The 18,572-nt window shown below is 39.7% G+C and overlaps 2 protein-coding genes across 18 annotated transcripts in view; both read right to left on the bottom strand.

Moving 5' to 3' along the window:
* samd12 (sterile alpha motif domain containing 12) overlaps nucleotides 1-7,589 on the bottom strand; it is a 61,070-nt gene extending 53,481 nt beyond the window's left edge. For 6 of the 17 annotated variants that reach the window (XR_014117851.1, XR_014117849.1, XR_014117852.1 and 3 more), the window contains exons 1-5: nucleotides 7,059-7,463; nucleotides 6,630-6,673; nucleotides 6,121-6,169; nucleotides 5,418-5,464; nucleotides 5,174-5,280 (exon numbers count right to left, since the gene is read on the bottom strand). Coding sequence is in view for 14 of the 17 variants with exons in the window: in XM_081699917.1 (XP_081556043.1) it covers nucleotides 5,174-5,280; nucleotides 5,418-5,464; nucleotides 6,121-6,169; nucleotides 6,630-6,673; nucleotides 7,059-7,157 (346 nt within the window). In the remaining 3 variants the exon portion in view is untranslated. The other 11 variants (XM_081699935.1, XM_081699980.1, XM_081699939.1 and 8 more) reach the window with 10 other exon arrangements.
* Nucleotides 7,590-8,222: 633 nt separating this feature from the next.
* On the bottom strand, nucleotides 8,223-11,060 carry abrab (actin binding Rho activating protein b). Its single transcript, XM_081699901.1, has 3 exons — nucleotides 9,961-11,060; nucleotides 8,932-9,420; nucleotides 8,223-8,526 (listed from the first exon to the last, which is right to left on the bottom strand). Exons 1-2 carry the CDS (start codon nucleotides 10,611-10,613, stop codon nucleotides 8,937-8,939), a joined length of 1,137 nt encoding a protein of 378 aa, XP_081556027.1. The 5' UTR covers nucleotides 10,614-11,060; the 3' UTR covers nucleotides 8,223-8,526; nucleotides 8,932-8,936.
* Between the last annotated feature and the right edge of the window lie 7,512 nt (nucleotides 11,061-18,572).

The following is an 18,572-nucleotide window of genomic DNA, read 5'->3' as shown; positions in this document are numbered from 1 at the left end:
CACTTCTGAGCTGTGTAAGGATGCAGGACCTTGTTCCTGTAGCTGAGTACATGTCTACCAAGTGATGGTGACCTTGGAACACGTGTCTTTCTCAGGTCAGGCTGTGCTCATGTCCAGTTCATGGGAACCACTGGGGGAGTTTATCTTCTTTAATTCAACCTGACACGGAACCAAAAAGAAAGAACAGGGAAGCTTCCCTAGGCTTAGGGCCCTCTGGATTTCTGCATGTAGAGATGCTTTATGCCAGATTTAGAAAGACACAAACACTGTTAAAACTCTGCCAAGGTTGAATGCTATGATCGATCTGAACATCCAAAACATGGGAGGCACAAGTGTGGCTATAAATATCTGAACAGAACTCAGAACTTTAGAGGTTTTTCTAAGCCTTTGCTATTTTAATGACCTCTAAATGCCGTTATGACAAAAGAAAGGGGGGAAAGAAGGAGGAGAGGAAGGATTCTGTACACACTCTCATATTGCAGCATTTGCTTGAACAGATCTTTCTGAGACCTCAGCATGTAAAAAGAACTCAGTCAAAACCTCTGTCAAAAAAGAACACAAATATAAAACAATAAACTAATTAATCAATTAATTAAAAAACAAACAAACAGGAGAAATCTTATTTTTTCCACACTCAGCATGACAAACTGCTGATGCAGAATATATAACTTCAGTTTCCCACTACTGACAGCCTGTCTGTCTACTGTTATCAAGTTTTGCAGAATGTAACAAATCTTCCCTTATGTTATGGGATACTCAAAACTGATTATTGATTTAGATATTGAGATGCTTCTCTGATGAGGTAAATTTTCACCATGGTTCCCCACCATGTCAGAAACAGAAAAAAAGATGCTCAGCACAGTGCATTAACTGTAGTGAGATGACACAGAAAGTTCCAAAATTGAGGCTCTACTGTAGAACCACAGCTGCACTAACTGGAAATGACTGTGGAGCACTGAAAGCATGTTTTTAACACATTCTCCCTTTATGTACATGACTGATAGAAATGATATAATAGAAACCCATAAACCCGTTTCTTTTCATTTAGGAAGCCCACTAAGACATCCATCCAAGTCTTTCTCTTAGATAGGCGCATTTGCCAGCTCCAGAGTGATTCAGCCCCGTCACTTCTGTGAATCTGACATCTCAACAGTCAGCACTCTCTCAACAGTGCTGCAAATACTAATCAGAGATCAAACTAAAGCCCACATCCCTCTTGCTAGCTATCAAGAGTGAAAGTGCCACAGTATATAGGGATATAAATAGACATGTCCTCTAACCCATTACTGATCCCACTTTAGTTTGCACAATCTATTAGGCTCCAGGCATGGATTTGATACTCAAATCATGCACAAAACCCCATGAGTCAAATTCCAATTAAATCTGACTTATCAGTTATATCCAGGTTGTGATGATGGATAAATGACCGACTATGTATGTTGTGTTTTTTATGAACTAGGTTCAAGGTAAAACAATTGCAATGTATCACACATTAACATTTCAACTGTTAGTAATAATGCACAAATAGAGCAAAATCATAGGAATAAAATGGCAGGCAGAACATCCAAAAGGTCTAGAGATCTTGAATGGCCAAGGTCCAGAAAAAAAATCATAGGCATGGACAGTAGCGTTATTGTCACTTTCATATTTAGTCCAATAGTGTGTTAACTGGAACTGATTTACTGAAAGCGCGAGATGAACTGTTTCAAAGCTAAGTACATTTCACACATCACACTTTTTCTCTTGGCATTTGTTGTTAGTTTCTGACAAACAAAATGTTGCAGTACCAATAAAGTAGGCCACAATGAAGTTTGTCAAATACAATCACAATCAGTCTGCAGATGGTTTTATAGAAAGTTGAGAACAACAGAAGAGAGAAATAAGGAGCCAGTTAGGAAACAGTGAAGCAGTGTGCTCACTTGACCTGGTACAGGCACCATATGAACTAGCCTGCTTGTGTTTACTAATGATGCAGTAGATGAGCGTGAATGCTCTTGAGCTTCAGTTGTTATGATAGCTTGTAAATGAAAGCAATAAAATGTATGTGTCCCACAGGTTATAGTTTAGAGTTTTTGGTGTTATAGTTTTGCTGACATCAGGCCCATTCTGGAAATTTCATCTACAAAGCATAATAATGAGTTTTCAAACACAATCCCTGCTGTCAGCAAGTGTAGTTTACTGGCAGATGGCAGGTCAGTGTGTGATATATTTTTAATTTAGCACACTTTCCCTATAATTTTGCACACTAGCAAGTGTGAACCCAAAACAACAACAACAACAACAACAACAACAACAACAAAATGAAGAACCAGACTGCTTATGCAAACACACCGAGGACAATTTCAGTGATGAATTGTTTTTAAAGTGAAAAATTCATTGCTGATTTTAAGAGCTTAAGGCTTAAGACTCACTGGGTGACCTGGCTGCCTTCAGAGGATGTAATTAGATTTTTGCAGTCAACCTTTGCGGGTGTGTATTTCTCAGCGGACCTCCTGAAGCACTTTGGTCCTACAGGATATAGGGCAGGACTTTAGCTTCAATATGCTCATGAAGCCTAAAATATAGGTCCTGCAACTGGGACACATGATGTCAGCTTGTTCCAACACGTGTTTTCTCTTAACCGAACAGTCTACAGTTGACCTATACAATGCTTATTTAGCAGGCGTTTTTGACACCTGTCTGGTTATAGGAGTGTAACATAATCACCTCAAGCCCATCACTAAAGCTCCGAGCTTTTTCAATCCCAGTCCTAAAACCCCACTGTCCTACAGTCTCAAATGTTCAGTGCTCTAGCATTGCTCATCAGCTAATTATCAAGCCCTTCATCAGTTGGATCACAAATAATTAACCCCTGTACTGGAGCTGAAAACCCCATACATACACACATATATATTAGACATACACATATTAATATATCTAACTTACCTATCTATCTATATTTTATATTATATATAAATCTGAAGACGTTTCCAGGTTAATAACTGCAGTATACCATAGTAAAAGATGTAGAGATATTCAAAATTGTTGTGAAGTACACAAGAAATCCAGAGAAACAGGATGTTTCGGACAGAGGTCCTTCATCAGCTGTGCAAGCTATGATACCATAGAAACAACTGGCAATGCACAGAGATCAATGAACATTTATGCAGTGTCCATAAGCTTTAAATTGCTACTTGAAATAATACATCCTTAATTCTGCGGTCTGAAGATGTTCAACAAAATGATCAGCAATCCTTCTCTCAGCTTCTCTAATGTAAAGCTGATTAAATCTCTTGCAGCTAATATAGTAGACAATTCCCACAGTAATGCATAAGAAGGAATGGGTGACAACAATTGATCCTTTATTGCTAGTTATTTTAGTGGCTGTGTTTAGGTACTTCCTAGACGTTCAGAAGCACCTTGTTTACAAAGGTGATGAAGATTCTATGGAAACCTTGTGAACTGCATGGCATTTTTTCTACCTCTACATTTGTTTTACTAGAGTACAGCACTTATACCAGGGAATTGAGGGTTTGGTTGTTTGGTATGGCAAGTGCAGAAATCACTGCTAATGCCAATACATGTCAATGAGCAAGACTCCTAATGCATCTGAAACACGAGAGCATAAAAAAGAGGATCATGCCAGCTCAGATGTCACCCATATTAACAATGTCTGTGTCAAATGTCAAGGAACCAGGCCATTGCATTGGTAAGTGGGATACTGGGACAAAACATAGGTGAAAGAGGTTAGAAAACATGGAGCTGATACAATGCAGCACTCAAACACTGAGAAAAGATGTCCACTGTCACATCTGGAGATAGATACACACTCCCCTAATACAACACCTACCATTTGAGACAGAATGTGAAAGGAATGCAGGAATACCAGAGTGTGTGGTGGACATGTTGTGTGCAAGATGATCATGACTAAGCTAACCACTGTCAGCCACTGCTGTAGGTTCCCTTGACTTACTGGCAAGGCAGCAACAGAGAGTAATCCAGTAGATATGAATTCAGCAATAACCATAATCCTAACAACCACTATAACTTAAACCAACAAACTGCTATATGCTGCAGTAGTCATTATTAAAACCCTATGTTACAATACACAAGTCACAGGCCACTCTGGATGTCAACTCAGATGGAAGTCAGCAAACTGGCAGAGCTCCTGAAGGGTATGAAGAAAGAATAATTGTGCCTGGCTATAGAATAAATACTATGGGCGGCCCATAGGTTTGGCCCTAGAGTGTGCTAAACAAAGATTAACAACACTGTCATCCAGACTGCAGAGATAAACAAAAGAAGCAGGACCAAAAGAGCAAATGCCCTTTTCACCAATGAACCTTCCAAAGTATATTCTTAGTTACAGTGCAATAGATCCCTGACTGGATTGACCCCACAGAAGAGAACAGTACTGGAAGTGCATATGGGATAGTGAATTATCACATTACACCAGTGCTCAGTGGTTAAGACTAGCTGCTTAGTGGCTAAGCAGAGCACCATGATCTCCCAGTGCAGGAACTAGTCAGCATTACAACAGCAAATATTCAAGAGCATGCCGCCACAACAACAACAACAACAACTCAGTAGTAATAGCTACATGGCTGAAAAGCAGTACAATTGAACCACCTGCAAACTACTGGCTCCCATCTGGGCTGACTAACACAGGGCAGGACAGTACTAGTCATGACTGAACCCAGTAAGGGCTAAACACCATCCAGGCTCAAAGCAACATCTATTGACTGAAAGATCTGTCCTCCAGGATTCCAACACCAGACAGACCAACATACGTGTTGTCTGGATTGACTATAAGAAAACATATGACTCAAATAACACACATCTGGGTATTTGAATGCTTAGGCCTATATAAAGTCAAAAAGACCATAAAGACCATAAAGCTTTATAGTACTCTGGAGGACCACACACTCATCCATAAGAGTACAGGTACAGATTCAGGAGCAAAACTACCATCAGCCACTTCTTGTACATGAATGACATCAAGCTGTTTGCCAGGATGAAAAGAGACATTAATTCACTGATCCATCTGACAAGCATCTACTGCAAGGGCACAGGAATATTATATGGGATGGAGAGGTTTGGTTGGCTTATAGTAAAAAGAGGAAAGTAATCAGGACAGAGCAAACTGTTCTTCCAATAGGCCAAATAATAGACATGGTGGGACAGTGACAAATACCTGGGGTTCCAATGGCAAAGGAAAACCTGAGGCAGAAATGAGGAGGACAGCAACATCCAGGTATCGCCATAGAATAAGGCAGGTCTTCAATAGCCAACTGAAGGGGACTGAATAGGAATGGGAATAATAAGATCAAAGTCATAAAAACATATGCCTTGCTAATTATCAGATACCCAGCAGAAACAATAAGCTGGCCAAGAGAACAGTTGGAAATAGCAGATGTCAAGACTAGAAAACTCCTCACAATGCATGGGGCACTCCACCCAAGATCCAGCATCCAGCGGCTGTACACTAGCCAGAAACAGGTGGAAAGGGGCTTAAAGTGTAAGATACACTGTCCTGGGTGAGACACGAAACATTAATGAATACATCCAAACAATGCCCCCGAAGGATGAGCTGATGGGGGACATGGTCTGTATGGAAGCAGAGGAGGTACCATGGCATTTACTTCCACAGCTGATTTTATTTTTTGGCAAAGACCTTCCTGAAGTGTTAGATCTCAGGATGTACAAAGCTTTATTATTCTTCTATATCTTATGTGAAACACTCTGAATTGCCACTGTTTATGAAAAGTACTATACAAAATAAACTTGCCATCCCTTGCCTTGCCCCTGTCCAGAACATCCTGTTTCTCTGGTAAGCTTGTGTACTACACTGCAGTTCTTACTATCACTGCCTTCTCTTTCTCTTTCTCTCTCTCTCTCTCTCTGTCTCTCTCTTGCTCACACACACACACACACACACACACACACACACACACACACACACACACACACACACACAGATGAAGTGAACAACCATGATTATCTCATTACTTCTTCAGATTATCTGGCACCTTCTTCATATTATCTGTCATCTGCCAAGGGGTAGAATATATTAGGCAACAAATGAACAATCAGGTCTTGAATTTGACATGTAGCATTGTAATGATAATCAGTGTTACTCACTTCTTCTGTCAGTGGTTTTATTGTTGCAGTTGCGGTATGGGTGTGTGCACTGGAAGAAGATTCAAGGAAGTATAAGTATATAAGTATATACATAATATCTTAACATCTCCATGACAACTGTATATCTTAACATCTCCATGACAATTATGCATTGTAAAATAAAATAACACTGGCGCCACGTTCCAAGTTTGCAACTCCCAAAACCTGGCAAGGTAACTTTCATGTAATCAAAGACTTCTGTTATTCCAGTCGATGTCAGAATCCAAAATAACCAGTGTAACGAGGTCCGGGACCAGTGGCTCATGCTTATCAAACTTCATGTACGAGGCACATGGACAAGATTATCGTTCATAGATAATCGGCTACGTGTTTGCTAAGGCGCCTAAAAAACACAACAACAGGCAAGTGGGAATCAGTGCACGTTTCCTCAGCTAATGTCTTTAACTGCTAAACGAAAAGAGACAGACTAGATACAATTATAGATACAGATACAGTAAACGTAAACATACCTTGCATGGGATTTTGAATCCAGAGAATGCCCCTGATAAGACTGCTAAAACGTGATGAACCAGAAGCAGGGTGTTATTAGTAAAACAGAACCGGAATATCCGCTTCACACCTGTTCAGCTCAATGTTCAGTTCTTGCACCTTACAAATTTGTGTTCAGTCACTTGACTTCTTCTAGCCGTCTGCATAGTTCTTCACAACCGATTAGATAACAGAAATTAATTAATTAATTAACATTTGAAACATCTGTCGTTATAACCACGATTTCTTAATATTAGTCTTGTTCGTTTAGATTGGCCTATGACTTGCTATGATTGGATCAACCGACATCCCATCATCACATTAAAAACAGTAAAAAAAATAAATAACGTCCTGTCACACACATACCCAGATTAACAGTGTATAGATAATTAAAAAACCTTCAAAATTACGGTCATAATCTGTATCTTTTTCGGTTCTTGGTCGTCCCTTAATAACGCAACAATGTTGCCCTGTGAGTCCTGAGAATCAGTGGGTGGATAATAGCGCATCGGCGTGCAAGCTCAATGATACGAAATCGCGAATCCGTACAGTATGTGCATAGGTTCATATCTCTTTGGCTTTCACTGGCTTTCCAAGACCATCTCCATTTCATACAGTTGACTACACGCGTAGAAGAAGGACAAAGGTCTGCGGTGAGCTGAAACATTAGCCAATCATAAAGTCGGCTTGCCGCTGGAATCGTGCATGCAACACCAGTCCCCCGTTTCTTTGTATTTGGTGTTGTAGCATTCCCTGTCTCCGTAATATTAACATTATGCTATAAGAAGTAGTTTTTTCCCGTCATCATACACATTTACACAAGTCTTACCTTCGACAGCCATTCTCCTATTCCATAGAATCACACATAATTCTCACGGTCGCAATATCCCTGCACTCAGTACCCTTTCGCTACCTCATCGTCTTATTAACACTTAGTGCCGGCGAACCCTTGTCAAGTCGAGCGCGCTGCTAAACCCGTGTAGCTTTATCTCAAAGAATTGTGGGGCTTGTAGTTGTCATACCTTTGTAGCTATAATTATCGAAAATGTTCCTTGTATGAGCCTTATTTTTTAAAGCACTGCTACATTGTAATTCAAAACTGTCGATATTTAAACAGCATTGTTTACAAATAATGCAGAAAGAAATTATTTAATGTTGTTTTCAGATCATTGAGCCATTACCTTTGTTCTTGTGCCTATATATGATTTAGCGAAAGTCAACATGAAACGGCTCGTGCTTTTGAAGTCACTATGTCCAAATTCCTTTGTCCCTTGATAAGATTATAAGGTAAGATTCACAGGTTGTATAGATTACAGAACATAAGTAACTGTGGTGTGCATTAATTACTGATGTCACAACACGAACATAGCTATGAATGAGCTAAGTATTCACCTGTTCAATTACTTGTGGTCCTCTGAAATGTGGTCACTATGATTAAGTGTTGGGAATGTGGACAATGGCCTTCGTAAGTAAGTGACATTTTTAAATTCTTTTTCATATTTGAGGGATGGCTACTTTTACTTCTTGTACTCTGAAGTGTAAGCAGCCACAGTATGGTTATGGTGACTCTAGCAGCCTGTGTATCCAGCAGACCTGCCCAGGGATAGCTGGTGGTCTTTTACTTTAATGTTACAACAAGCATAAATAACCACCGCAATAATTACATTTTGCAATTTGAGACCAACAAGGATGTTATTTGACTGCTTGTAGCTGTCCTACTGCCACCATCATTCAGAAAATAAAAACCTGGATAATGCTACAAGCCCTGCATATGCTTCTACCACTCCTGATCTCTCTTGGCACTTCCCCTGCAGAATCACCAACTTATGAATGCCTTGAGTGCGCGGGAAGCAGATAGTCACAGCAAGACTGCCCCCTCTGCTGGATAGATATGGTCATCAGAAAACGTGGCTGTCAATATTGCACATTAACCCAGACAGATAATACAGATAATGTATTATTGTAAATGAATCTAAAATTCTGGATGTTTAATTACTTACACATAAGTAGAGTTTACCAGACTCATTGTAACGTACTATATTGTTTTAAAAATAAATACATGTACATCATTCCACATAGATCTTGGAACTTAAAAAAACCATCAGTCCACATGAATTATTGAGAAAGAAAATCCTAAATCCAACAATAAATTAAGATAAATTCTCCTACCATTAGCACTAATAGTACTACCCAATACTACTACTAACGACTTATTTACAGAAGCAAATTTCACTCTCTTTCCTATAGTTCTTAGAAGGCATGATATGATCAAAAGTGCCATGCCTGTCTCAAATGAGTAGTGTAACGATGACATCATCATCCCGGCCTTGCCACAGCATTTCACCCTTGAAGGACACCTTGCCGTGCTTCCTGGCCCTCATCAGGATTCCCACCACCTTGTCGGAGATCCGCACATATCTGTCGAACAGCTGGCCGAAGGTGACTCGGGTGCAGCCATCCAGGTCAGGATCAGCCATGGTCTGTATAATATAGCACATGTGGTCAATCTCTCGGTGGATGTGTGCTTCAGCGCGCCTGGCCCTCTCTGCAGTTTTGCTGCCCTCCTTTGGCCGACCGTATCCCTCATCGCCCTTACGCAGGCGTGTCGACATGGAGAAGTTGTAGTCGAAGTCATCACTGAACGGATTCAGCTTCTGGCTAATGGTGTGCTCAGATGCCCAGTCCTGCCAGCGGTTCTTCATTCTGCCTACGGTGCTGTATGTGTGAGACAGGGCGTTTATCTTATCAGCATCCTGCACTTCCTTCTTGGCCCTGTGAAGGTAAAATGTGTACAATTTGCAAGTTAGTATCTTTCAAACATTGAACTACACATATATGAGTACACACACACACACACACACACACACACACACACACACACACACACACACAGAGTGCCTGGAACTTATCAAGTATTTGGCTGACATTCAGAAATTATTTTCATGCTCATTGCATAGGCCTTCTTTCCATCTTTCCCAACATTACAACTCAACATAATTTAACCCACCCATTATTAGCATATAGAAGCAGCAAATCATTCAAAAAATCATTCAGTGAATTCATCAATATATCCTTAAAATAACTCCATCAATAAATCAGACTGATACTTATTTTAATGTAAATCCATTTGAAGTCTGTTCTGGACCCTAATGCAGAGTTCATTTCATTTTTTTTAATGTAATTATTTCATGCTGGTAAAATGGTAGGGGTGCTGTGCCAATGGTTTTTAACCAACAATAATATTAGTTTGTCTACAATATGCAGACAACCTGGATGAATCGTGTGTGTAAAAACCTTGGGAGACACACTCACCCAAGTTTTGATGGTCTCTTGATCCTGGGTTGTGGTGATTTAATTATATTCTCTTTTGGCTCTGGGTTCTTTGAATCCCTATCCACCTCCAGCACTCTCTCCTTGGCTTCAAAGAGGTCTTTGTCCTCAGTGGCCTCCCCGATCCTCTTCTGCTTACTCTCTACAGCCTTCCAACTCCGGGTCAGCTCCGACACCATGTTGGAGCACCTTCTGCGAAGGGTGGGTGAGCTCTTCTTGTGCAGGATCTTGTCCACCTCCTCTGCTGCTGTGTCCTTACAAATGTAGCTGGATAAGAACTCAATGCCCACGCTCTTCTCCTGGACATCTCGTGTCACCGTCTTCATCACCTGCTTGGTCTTGATGCGGGACTCTCTGGGTTCCTTCTGGTCCTCCACCTGATGCTGGAGCTTTGGAGCCTGGTTGGGCTGAGACTTCTTCTCAGAAGGCACAAGCTTGGTTGGTGCTTTAGTTTTGGATTTGGCCTTGTCGTTGGAGTCTGGGCACCAGCCGGTAGGCTCGCTGGCCTGCTTCTCCTCATTCTCGCATATCCACTGCTGCCAGCTTCGTGCCAGACCACACACCATGCTGAGAGTGTGCAGCTTCTTGGTGGTTTTGTTTGTAGACAACGTCCTCACAGACGTTTCTGTAGACATGGCGCAAATTAGCTGCGCTTCTGCTCAGCCAACTCTCCTTTGCACCACACACCGCTATTACTCTGTCTCTGGTAATGTTGCTGGGAATAACACGCTGCTGTTATTCTGTCACTGGTAATTTCTAGACACAGTGGGGGTCCTCTCTTAGGCAGTGGTGGTTATAAAATGGGGAGCAAAACCCTACATGATGGTGGAAAGTATGCCAGGCATCCATGTCTTCCTGATCATCTTTCCCTGACACTTTCCTCTGACCTCGGGGCCAGCTCTGCGGAGTCGCATTGCATCTGAGATAGTGGCCATCACTGAAGGTAAACAGGGCAGAGCTGTAAGAGGGCTCAAAGCTTGATTATGTTCAGTGTAAATGTGCACACAAGCTGACTAGCCAGACCGCACAGCTTATCTGAAATGCATTGCCTTCTCTGAATGCAACTTGGAACTGTCTAATGTGATGGTGATATAAAAGCAAAAGGGCCTGTGTTTACTCTAGTAATTAAAGGGTGACCTGCCCCAATAACTGTTGGTCTGTGGCAGGAGAAACTTCATCACTGCAGATGACGAGTTAAAAGAATTAGCAATGCAAACAAAATATAGGTACCTGTTTTTTTAAACAGTGCATATATTGAAATGGCATGCATGTTCTAGCATAGCCAGATCTAACTTTAATTAGTCTTATGGCAAAAGCTATGATTCAGCAGGCATCATATTACAGATATCATTCATTGAAATGTCCTTGTGCTCAGCACAAAATTGTGTTTAGTTCCTTTTGGGTAAAACTGGAGACCATAAGTAAACTGCATAGTAAAACCAGTCTGTGTGATTTTTCTGTGTTGTTTATGGTTGTAATTCAAGGAGCTGTTGTCAAACACTTGTCCACATCCAAAGTCATTGCAGATGTTTTTGAAAAAAAAAACAAAAAAAAAAACAAAACAACATCTGGGAAATATTAAACAGGAAATGCACTGTATGTGGAGTCACATCTCCCTAAGAACACACTTTGAGCTGTTGAAAATCATTCATATCTGCAGATATTAAAATATTAAGAACAGGTTAGTTGTTGAATGCCATATATATATATATATATATATATATATATATATATATATATATATATATATATATATATATATATATATCTGGCCAAAGGCCAGATTCACTTGATCTACTAACAGTGCTGAGTGCCTTTGCTCAGTAAGAATGTGACAACTGAAGACGCTGAGTGCTGCTTGCATAGTGGATCATCTTGCATCCCACCTGGCACCATGCAAAGATATGAAGAGATAGACCAAGTGACACTGTCATTACATTGTCATTCACTATTTTCCATGCATGTATTTATGTGCGCAGGTGCATATGACTGAATGGAATTTAAATATTATTTGTTTATCAATTGTTATGTGTGCATTTTTTGTTTTTAGGTGAATTAAAGTGCTGTATTATTTGTATCTGGCTGGATCAGAGGCAAATAGTGGCAGCTGTTAGCTGTCAGTCATAGAGGAATGTATGTCTGTCACTGAGCATGTGCAGAACTTGCTAGTGACCCTCTTAGGGAAATGCTCACAGATCTGCTATACAGTCAGCCCTTAGACCATTGACACTGAACGCTATAGGGAAATAAATATAGGAACACTGATCTCAGATCTGTTGTTCAAAAACTTTAGAATATTTGCAAAATAAAGTTTCAAGATAATTGCAAAAATAAATTAAAAATATTAAAATGACTGCAATAAATAAATATACACACAAACAAACAGTAGAACCATAGTCATAGTATTGAATTGAACTGTGACCTAAAAAGTCTTTAGAAACAGACCTCAGTGGGAATAATATATCAATATTATATGGAAACTTTAAATCTATAGATTTCCTGCACTTGGAAAAGACTCAAAATAAGTAGAATACTAAGTCTAATTTAAACTTTCACATATTGTAGTCAGAAGTCAACACTAACATTCCAGTCGCATTCCAGGCACAATGAGGTATTTCTGTAAAACACATCTAAATAATGCTGAAACAAACTTTAAAGCTAGGTTATTTGGGGAAAATAATAATAGATATATATATTTTTAATCATTTTTCATTAGATTTGATTTTTTATCCTTCCACATTCTGTGTGAACTTCAGGTTGCTTTTATACATTTTTCAGGGAAGCAAAATATACATACACTCAGACTTTTAGCCAATCTACAGAAATTGCAATAATATGGCCTTTAAAGGGTGTGATGAGACTTTTTGTTATTACAACTAGAAAATGGCATCAGTTGTTTTGTTTTCTAATGCTTATTCACTGTAAAAGCATTTTCTGTTAGTAACTCAGGTGTGATTACTGTTGCACTTTTTACTCTGAACTGTATGTGCTCTGGCACATCAGTAGAGGTCGCTATGGTTACAGCATAGGCACATACGTAATAGGACAGGCCTTTTCTGCTAGAGTAAACTGATCCGTACTGCATATAGTACCAGTAGCAGGCAGGTCTGTAGTATAAATGAACATTGTAAAGTGTGTTAAATATGTATAAAGTATTTCCAACTGTCTGCGCTCACACTAAAAATGTGTTCATGTGCAAAACTGCTTTACCAATTCTAGGTTCAAGCCATAGGTCACAACCATAAATGCTCTTTTTTTTTATAAAAAAAAAACAAAACTAAAGTCATTGAGATTACCTCATCTTACTCCATGTACTTACTCTCTTTGGAAAGAAAAAAAGACAACAAACATAACACTCTGGCCAGAGAATGCAGTTGTCTAAGGGTGGTTTCATTCAAAATCACAGGCCAATCAATTTTAGTTTATGGAGGAGACTGTAAAACTGACTATTGCTGAATAAACAAGAAGCATCTTTTTGTGAGTGACTCCATTTAAAGCACAGTTCTTTCACATATTACATTCCTTCCATCTCAACTCATTGCGTTTGGTTTGTGACTAAGTGAGTTCTCATCGTGGGCATTAATAGGTTCCTCCCTCCAGCATCAGACCTTCCTCAGGTGGTTTCCTTTCTGGCCAACCTCTAAACTGATTAATCACCTCCATCATTGAGGTGGATGGTTGCCTCATCCAGAAAGCCAGGTGTGAACTGACCCTTCATGTTGAGGCTGTCTGAAGGACAAGAGCTTCCTGAGCACACCTGGGTCAAGAGGCTCCATGTCTTCTTAGACAGACTCTGGGTTTGTGGGTGTGTGGAGTGAGAGCACCTGTGCCTGATGGGGTGTAACCCACTTCCCCACTTTCTTCTCCTGCTATATTTGTCTTTCAATTCCTCAGAGTGATCGTTTTTTTCCTGAGCTTGTTTTGCTTGGCCATCACAACTAATTGAGCAGAGTCAGACCTGCTCACACCAGGTCTGGAGGCTGCTCATTCACGCAGTCAAAGTCCTGGAGTGTAGCTTGATTTAGGCTAATTAGATTTATGTTGTGGTAATCTATCTTTGATTTAAGGTCTCTTGATGATGATAATGTTGATGAAAAAGTTGCAAACAAGATTTTCACATACATTATATCATTACTAGAGAGGTGCTACAGTCACCAACAAGTAACCACAATCTTTCAGTCTGAGAACTAATGGTTTCTCTGTGTCCCTTTATCTGTTATACTGTACAACAAATGTTTATTACTTATACAGTAATTTGTATTAATTGGACAGTTTTCTTGGGCTATGTTGAGCCAATTTGTGAAATGTTAAGACATTTGACTTAATTCAAGTTCTCTCCACAATCAGACACCAACCTCTCCCTTCCACTCCAACCTTCTCCCTTCCTGATCCAGCAGAAAGCCCCTAACCGTTGGCCATCTCTTCGATTTCTGTGTTTGTCCAGTGAGGTCCCCCTTCATTGATGATTGTGCTTGGCTGTCTCACAGAACCTCATAAAAAGAAGGAGATAGTAAATGATCTTGCACAGAATGGATCAGTGGTGAAGCTTCCAAAAAAAGAGAGGAAATCCCATCCCCTGCATAGCGGATGACAAAGATTGAGTGGAACATGTGATCCCAATGAGCTCACTACAGATAAGAGCACTTTGTCCAGGTAATTTTCATTTATTATCTACGCCTGTTATATATGTTTTTTTCTGGGTACAAAGAGGGGAGACTATGGGAGGTTCATTTTAAAACATCAGACTTTCCTTCATTCCTTAAAAGGCAAATGACTGACTGGCTTAACTACTGCCCATGTTCCTCATTTAAAAGGTTGTCTAACTTATAACCTCCTGGTCCTGATCTAATTTACATTTAAGGTTAACTGAATTTGTGAAAATCAAATGACATAATTATAGACCTGTTGAGTCACAAGGTTTCCCTTTGTGGATTCTAAGATTGGGTTCAGTTCTGGCACATTGCTTCTTGGATAGGGAGATCAAAGTTTGATCTAAAAGCACTTAGGCATTGTTTAAACAAAGCAAACAAACCTGTTGCTTCTCAAATGTCCTGGTATATATCTCATCTTCTTAGAAATTGCCCTAATCATTTTCCAAAAAAGTATATTTAACTCTGTTGTTAGCCATATTCATTTTACCTAACTATGCCAGCAAACGACTAATATTGCATAGAAACATATGGATTTGAACAGTCAGAGAAAATCAGGCTAGTTGAGGTTAAATCAATGAAATGCTTTCGCATACACTCTAGTGGGAATTGAAACCAGCTACAATTCTTTTATAGGGCAGTTGCAGTGAAAACTATTTAAATAGGTTCAGCTAATTGATCCATAGGGAATGACTTTGTGAGTTCGCTTTTGAGTCAGTGTCCCTTTGAAAATTCATTACACAAACTCAACATGGACATTATGGAAATCTTCACATGGAAACATACAGTACATCTCTGTGGGGCACGGTGGACTATACACCTACTGTCACGGAATGCCCCCCCACCCCCACCCCCTCGTAATAAACGTCTATGTCAACGTGCCTCGTCCCCGCATCCTGCTTGAACCCTCCGAACTTCACACGCACTAAATCATTATTTAAACTATTATGTAAAAAATTACGCTGTAAAATATGCTGGTAAAAATATAAGTAACTATAAAGTACATATGTCAGAGAACATAAACCTAATTCATAAAACATACATCTTTCTCTCCGTGGTGTAGTATATAAAAGAATTGCAGTAAACCTCAGTGAAGTTTACAAGACTAAGTTATCCAATATCTGCCTTACTTCACAGCTAATAGATTCATTCAGTTTAGAACTATGCTCCTGATCCTCTACATTTAGCTCAAACATGTTCACTAAGAAAAAAAGATGAGGCATATATATGATGTTAAAGTGATGTCTATGAGTAGTAGGAAACAAGCAGTAATTACTTAATCCTTCCATATTATAAGACCAGTAGTAACTGGTTAATTGGCTGCTTGGTTGATTCTTGGGCAGCTGTGTGTTGTAATATTACTAGTTTGTGCACATGAGCTAGTAAAAGGCCTACAGTTGATTCTAGATGCTACATTCAGATTTGGTGGTGTTGGTTGTTAACACAATATTCGGGATGAAAGCAGAAAATTACAGAAAATGATACGCTCCAATCCAGTGCTCTCCAAAACTGTCTGCTTAACTACACAGACACACACAAACACATGCACACACATCACCTAGAATAAAGACACCATTTGATCACAAGGTCATTTCTGGTGCTTGCACATACTTTTTCTGGTATTTTCAGCATATCAGTATTCGGTACGCCCTTGTGTTTCCTGTGCTTATGTTTGTGAAATGATTTGTTGCTTTTTAGCTTAAAAAAAAAAACAGGTTTAAATATTTGTGAGTCAAGGTATAAGAGTTATTTCAATCAATTTCACCTCATTATCTAAAACTAGTTGAAGTTCAAGATGAGGTTTGTGTGCTGTATCATGCACCAGATGAAAATATACGTTCTGTTACTTTTCAAAATCACACAAAACATATTGATTCAAAATTATTTTTTGAAATACTTCTTAAATTAGCATTACAGATTCTTATATCAGACATCCATTTAAGCAAGGGATTCCATTCTATGAGAGAAATGTTGACGATTACCAAGTACATGCCACCATGCTTCCAGAAGTCCCAGAGTGCACATTGTGTTTCTAGACATTGTATATCAAGGGAGATGGCCTGTCTCTTTGTGTTTCTCTACCCGTCTTTGCCTATGAAATTTAAAGATCACTGCTAGCCACTAATGCCATTGCACAAACAAACAAACAGGGGCCCTTCTCTGCTAAGCTTGAACAGAATGTCACCGCTGAGTCTGAGGGAAGGAGGGAGGTTGTCCCCTGGGCCTGCTCCAGCCATGAAAAGGGGGAAGAGAGAGGGTCTGATAAACAGGCATTTGACTGCCCCGTGCCCTAGGGTTTAGCCGTAAGTCATCTGGCCCTGCTAATCTAGACAACCCCCAACACTTTCCTGACACCCTTCCATTACCTCAGCCCATTGCCTCTTTCACACCAACCTTCTAAACCAAATGTCGCACACAGTCTCTCTATCCATCCATCATGGTGAACACCTATCAGGCTTCTTAAAGCAGAGGTCACAAAACTCTGGCTGCGTGTTTATATTTCTAGTTCCTTTTTCAGTGTTTGTGTTGAACGACTTAGGACATTTTGTTTAAGAGCGATGCAGTTCAGTGTTGCCCTGGTGGGCTCTTGAGGGCTTCTGCTCTGTAGTCAGAGCGAATATCTGTTTCTTCTAGAACAACATAGTGCACCTTCTACCTCCACTTCCTAAATAAAGACTTCTAAGCTCAAGTAGTGTTGGCATTCTGGTACTTTTTAAAAGTGCAACCAGTAGTTACAGTGTCACAGCGGGGTTGTAAATTTTAATAGAGTTTTGTTTATTTCATGAGGGGAGATCATTTATTTTACACCTGGTACAATGCCTAAAATCGAAAGATATACAGTGCAAATGGGTCAATCTGGATTACAGATTTATTGGGATTATTTGCTGTAGATTAGAATGTTGGCCACAGAACACAAAGGTAATCTCTCCCCTTTCAATGTTTCTGTTTATATGGTGTTCTGTGATGATTGTTTTTCCATAATCTTGTTTTGCCTGGTAAACAGCTGCCTTGAAACAGAAAAAAAAAAAGATCTGAACCACTGGCATGAATTCATGCCAATGTAACTCCATTATCTTCAATTAAATTAGATATCATTACACTGATGATACTGCACTGCATCTGCTCGCAATAGTTTGAAGGTGGGTTTTTTTCTGAAAATAGAAAGTTAATAAGAACCAAACACATTGCATTTTAAGGGCTGTCAAGTTCAGTGAAGTTAGCTAGCACACATAGTTTGCATCAGAGGTTATTCTCATTAAATCAGCCCCATACTACCTCTCCTTTTTTTTTCTCAGAACACATGATAACACTGATTATTTCCACAGCCTTAAAACAACAAATGGTCAAAAGTCCTTCAAACAGGGCTTCAGCCACTCACATTTGACTCAATACTCACAAAAATGAAATTTCTTCACACTGCTGTGGAGAGTCAAACATAAGGCTCTAATAAATGAACAACTAGTGGGGCACAGCCAGTGGTTTTGGTGAACAGACGACGGGTGGATGCATGATATACATAATAATTCCAACACACTTTGGAAAATGCTCTGCATGTAGTTAAACAAGCGAGGCAAATGTATGGTAAACGCAGCTGGTTTTCATAGTCTCTTTCTGTGTGTCCTCTCCCATTCATTCACAAGTTGGCCTAACAGACCACACAATTGAAAAGTCTGTAATAGCCCATACTGGAACGTGAGTAAAGATTCATGGGACATTTCTGTCTGAAAACAAAGACAGTGGAAGAGTAGTATATGTCCACTTCCTTCAGTGGAAATTATGTAAAAAATCCGATCACAAGTGGTCACTCACAACACATTCAAACTTCCAGGTGTAAATCGCTATGAATTTTGGCAATCCCTTATGACTGGATCACCCAAGATGCATGTTAATGATAGGTGTGAAAGGGGACTAAACTGTGCAGAATTTCAAAGAGGTTTGGTGAGC

The sequence above is a fragment of the Electrophorus electricus genome, chromosome 2 (genome assembly GCF_041902795.1).
Source record: "Electrophorus electricus isolate QZ-2024a chromosome 2, ASM4190279v1, whole genome shotgun sequence".
Taxonomy (NCBI): Eukaryota; Metazoa; Chordata; class Actinopteri; order Gymnotiformes; family Gymnotidae; genus Electrophorus; species Electrophorus electricus.
Note: the sequence above shows the minus strand (reverse complement) of the source record. Positions and strands in the feature narration are given on the sequence as shown.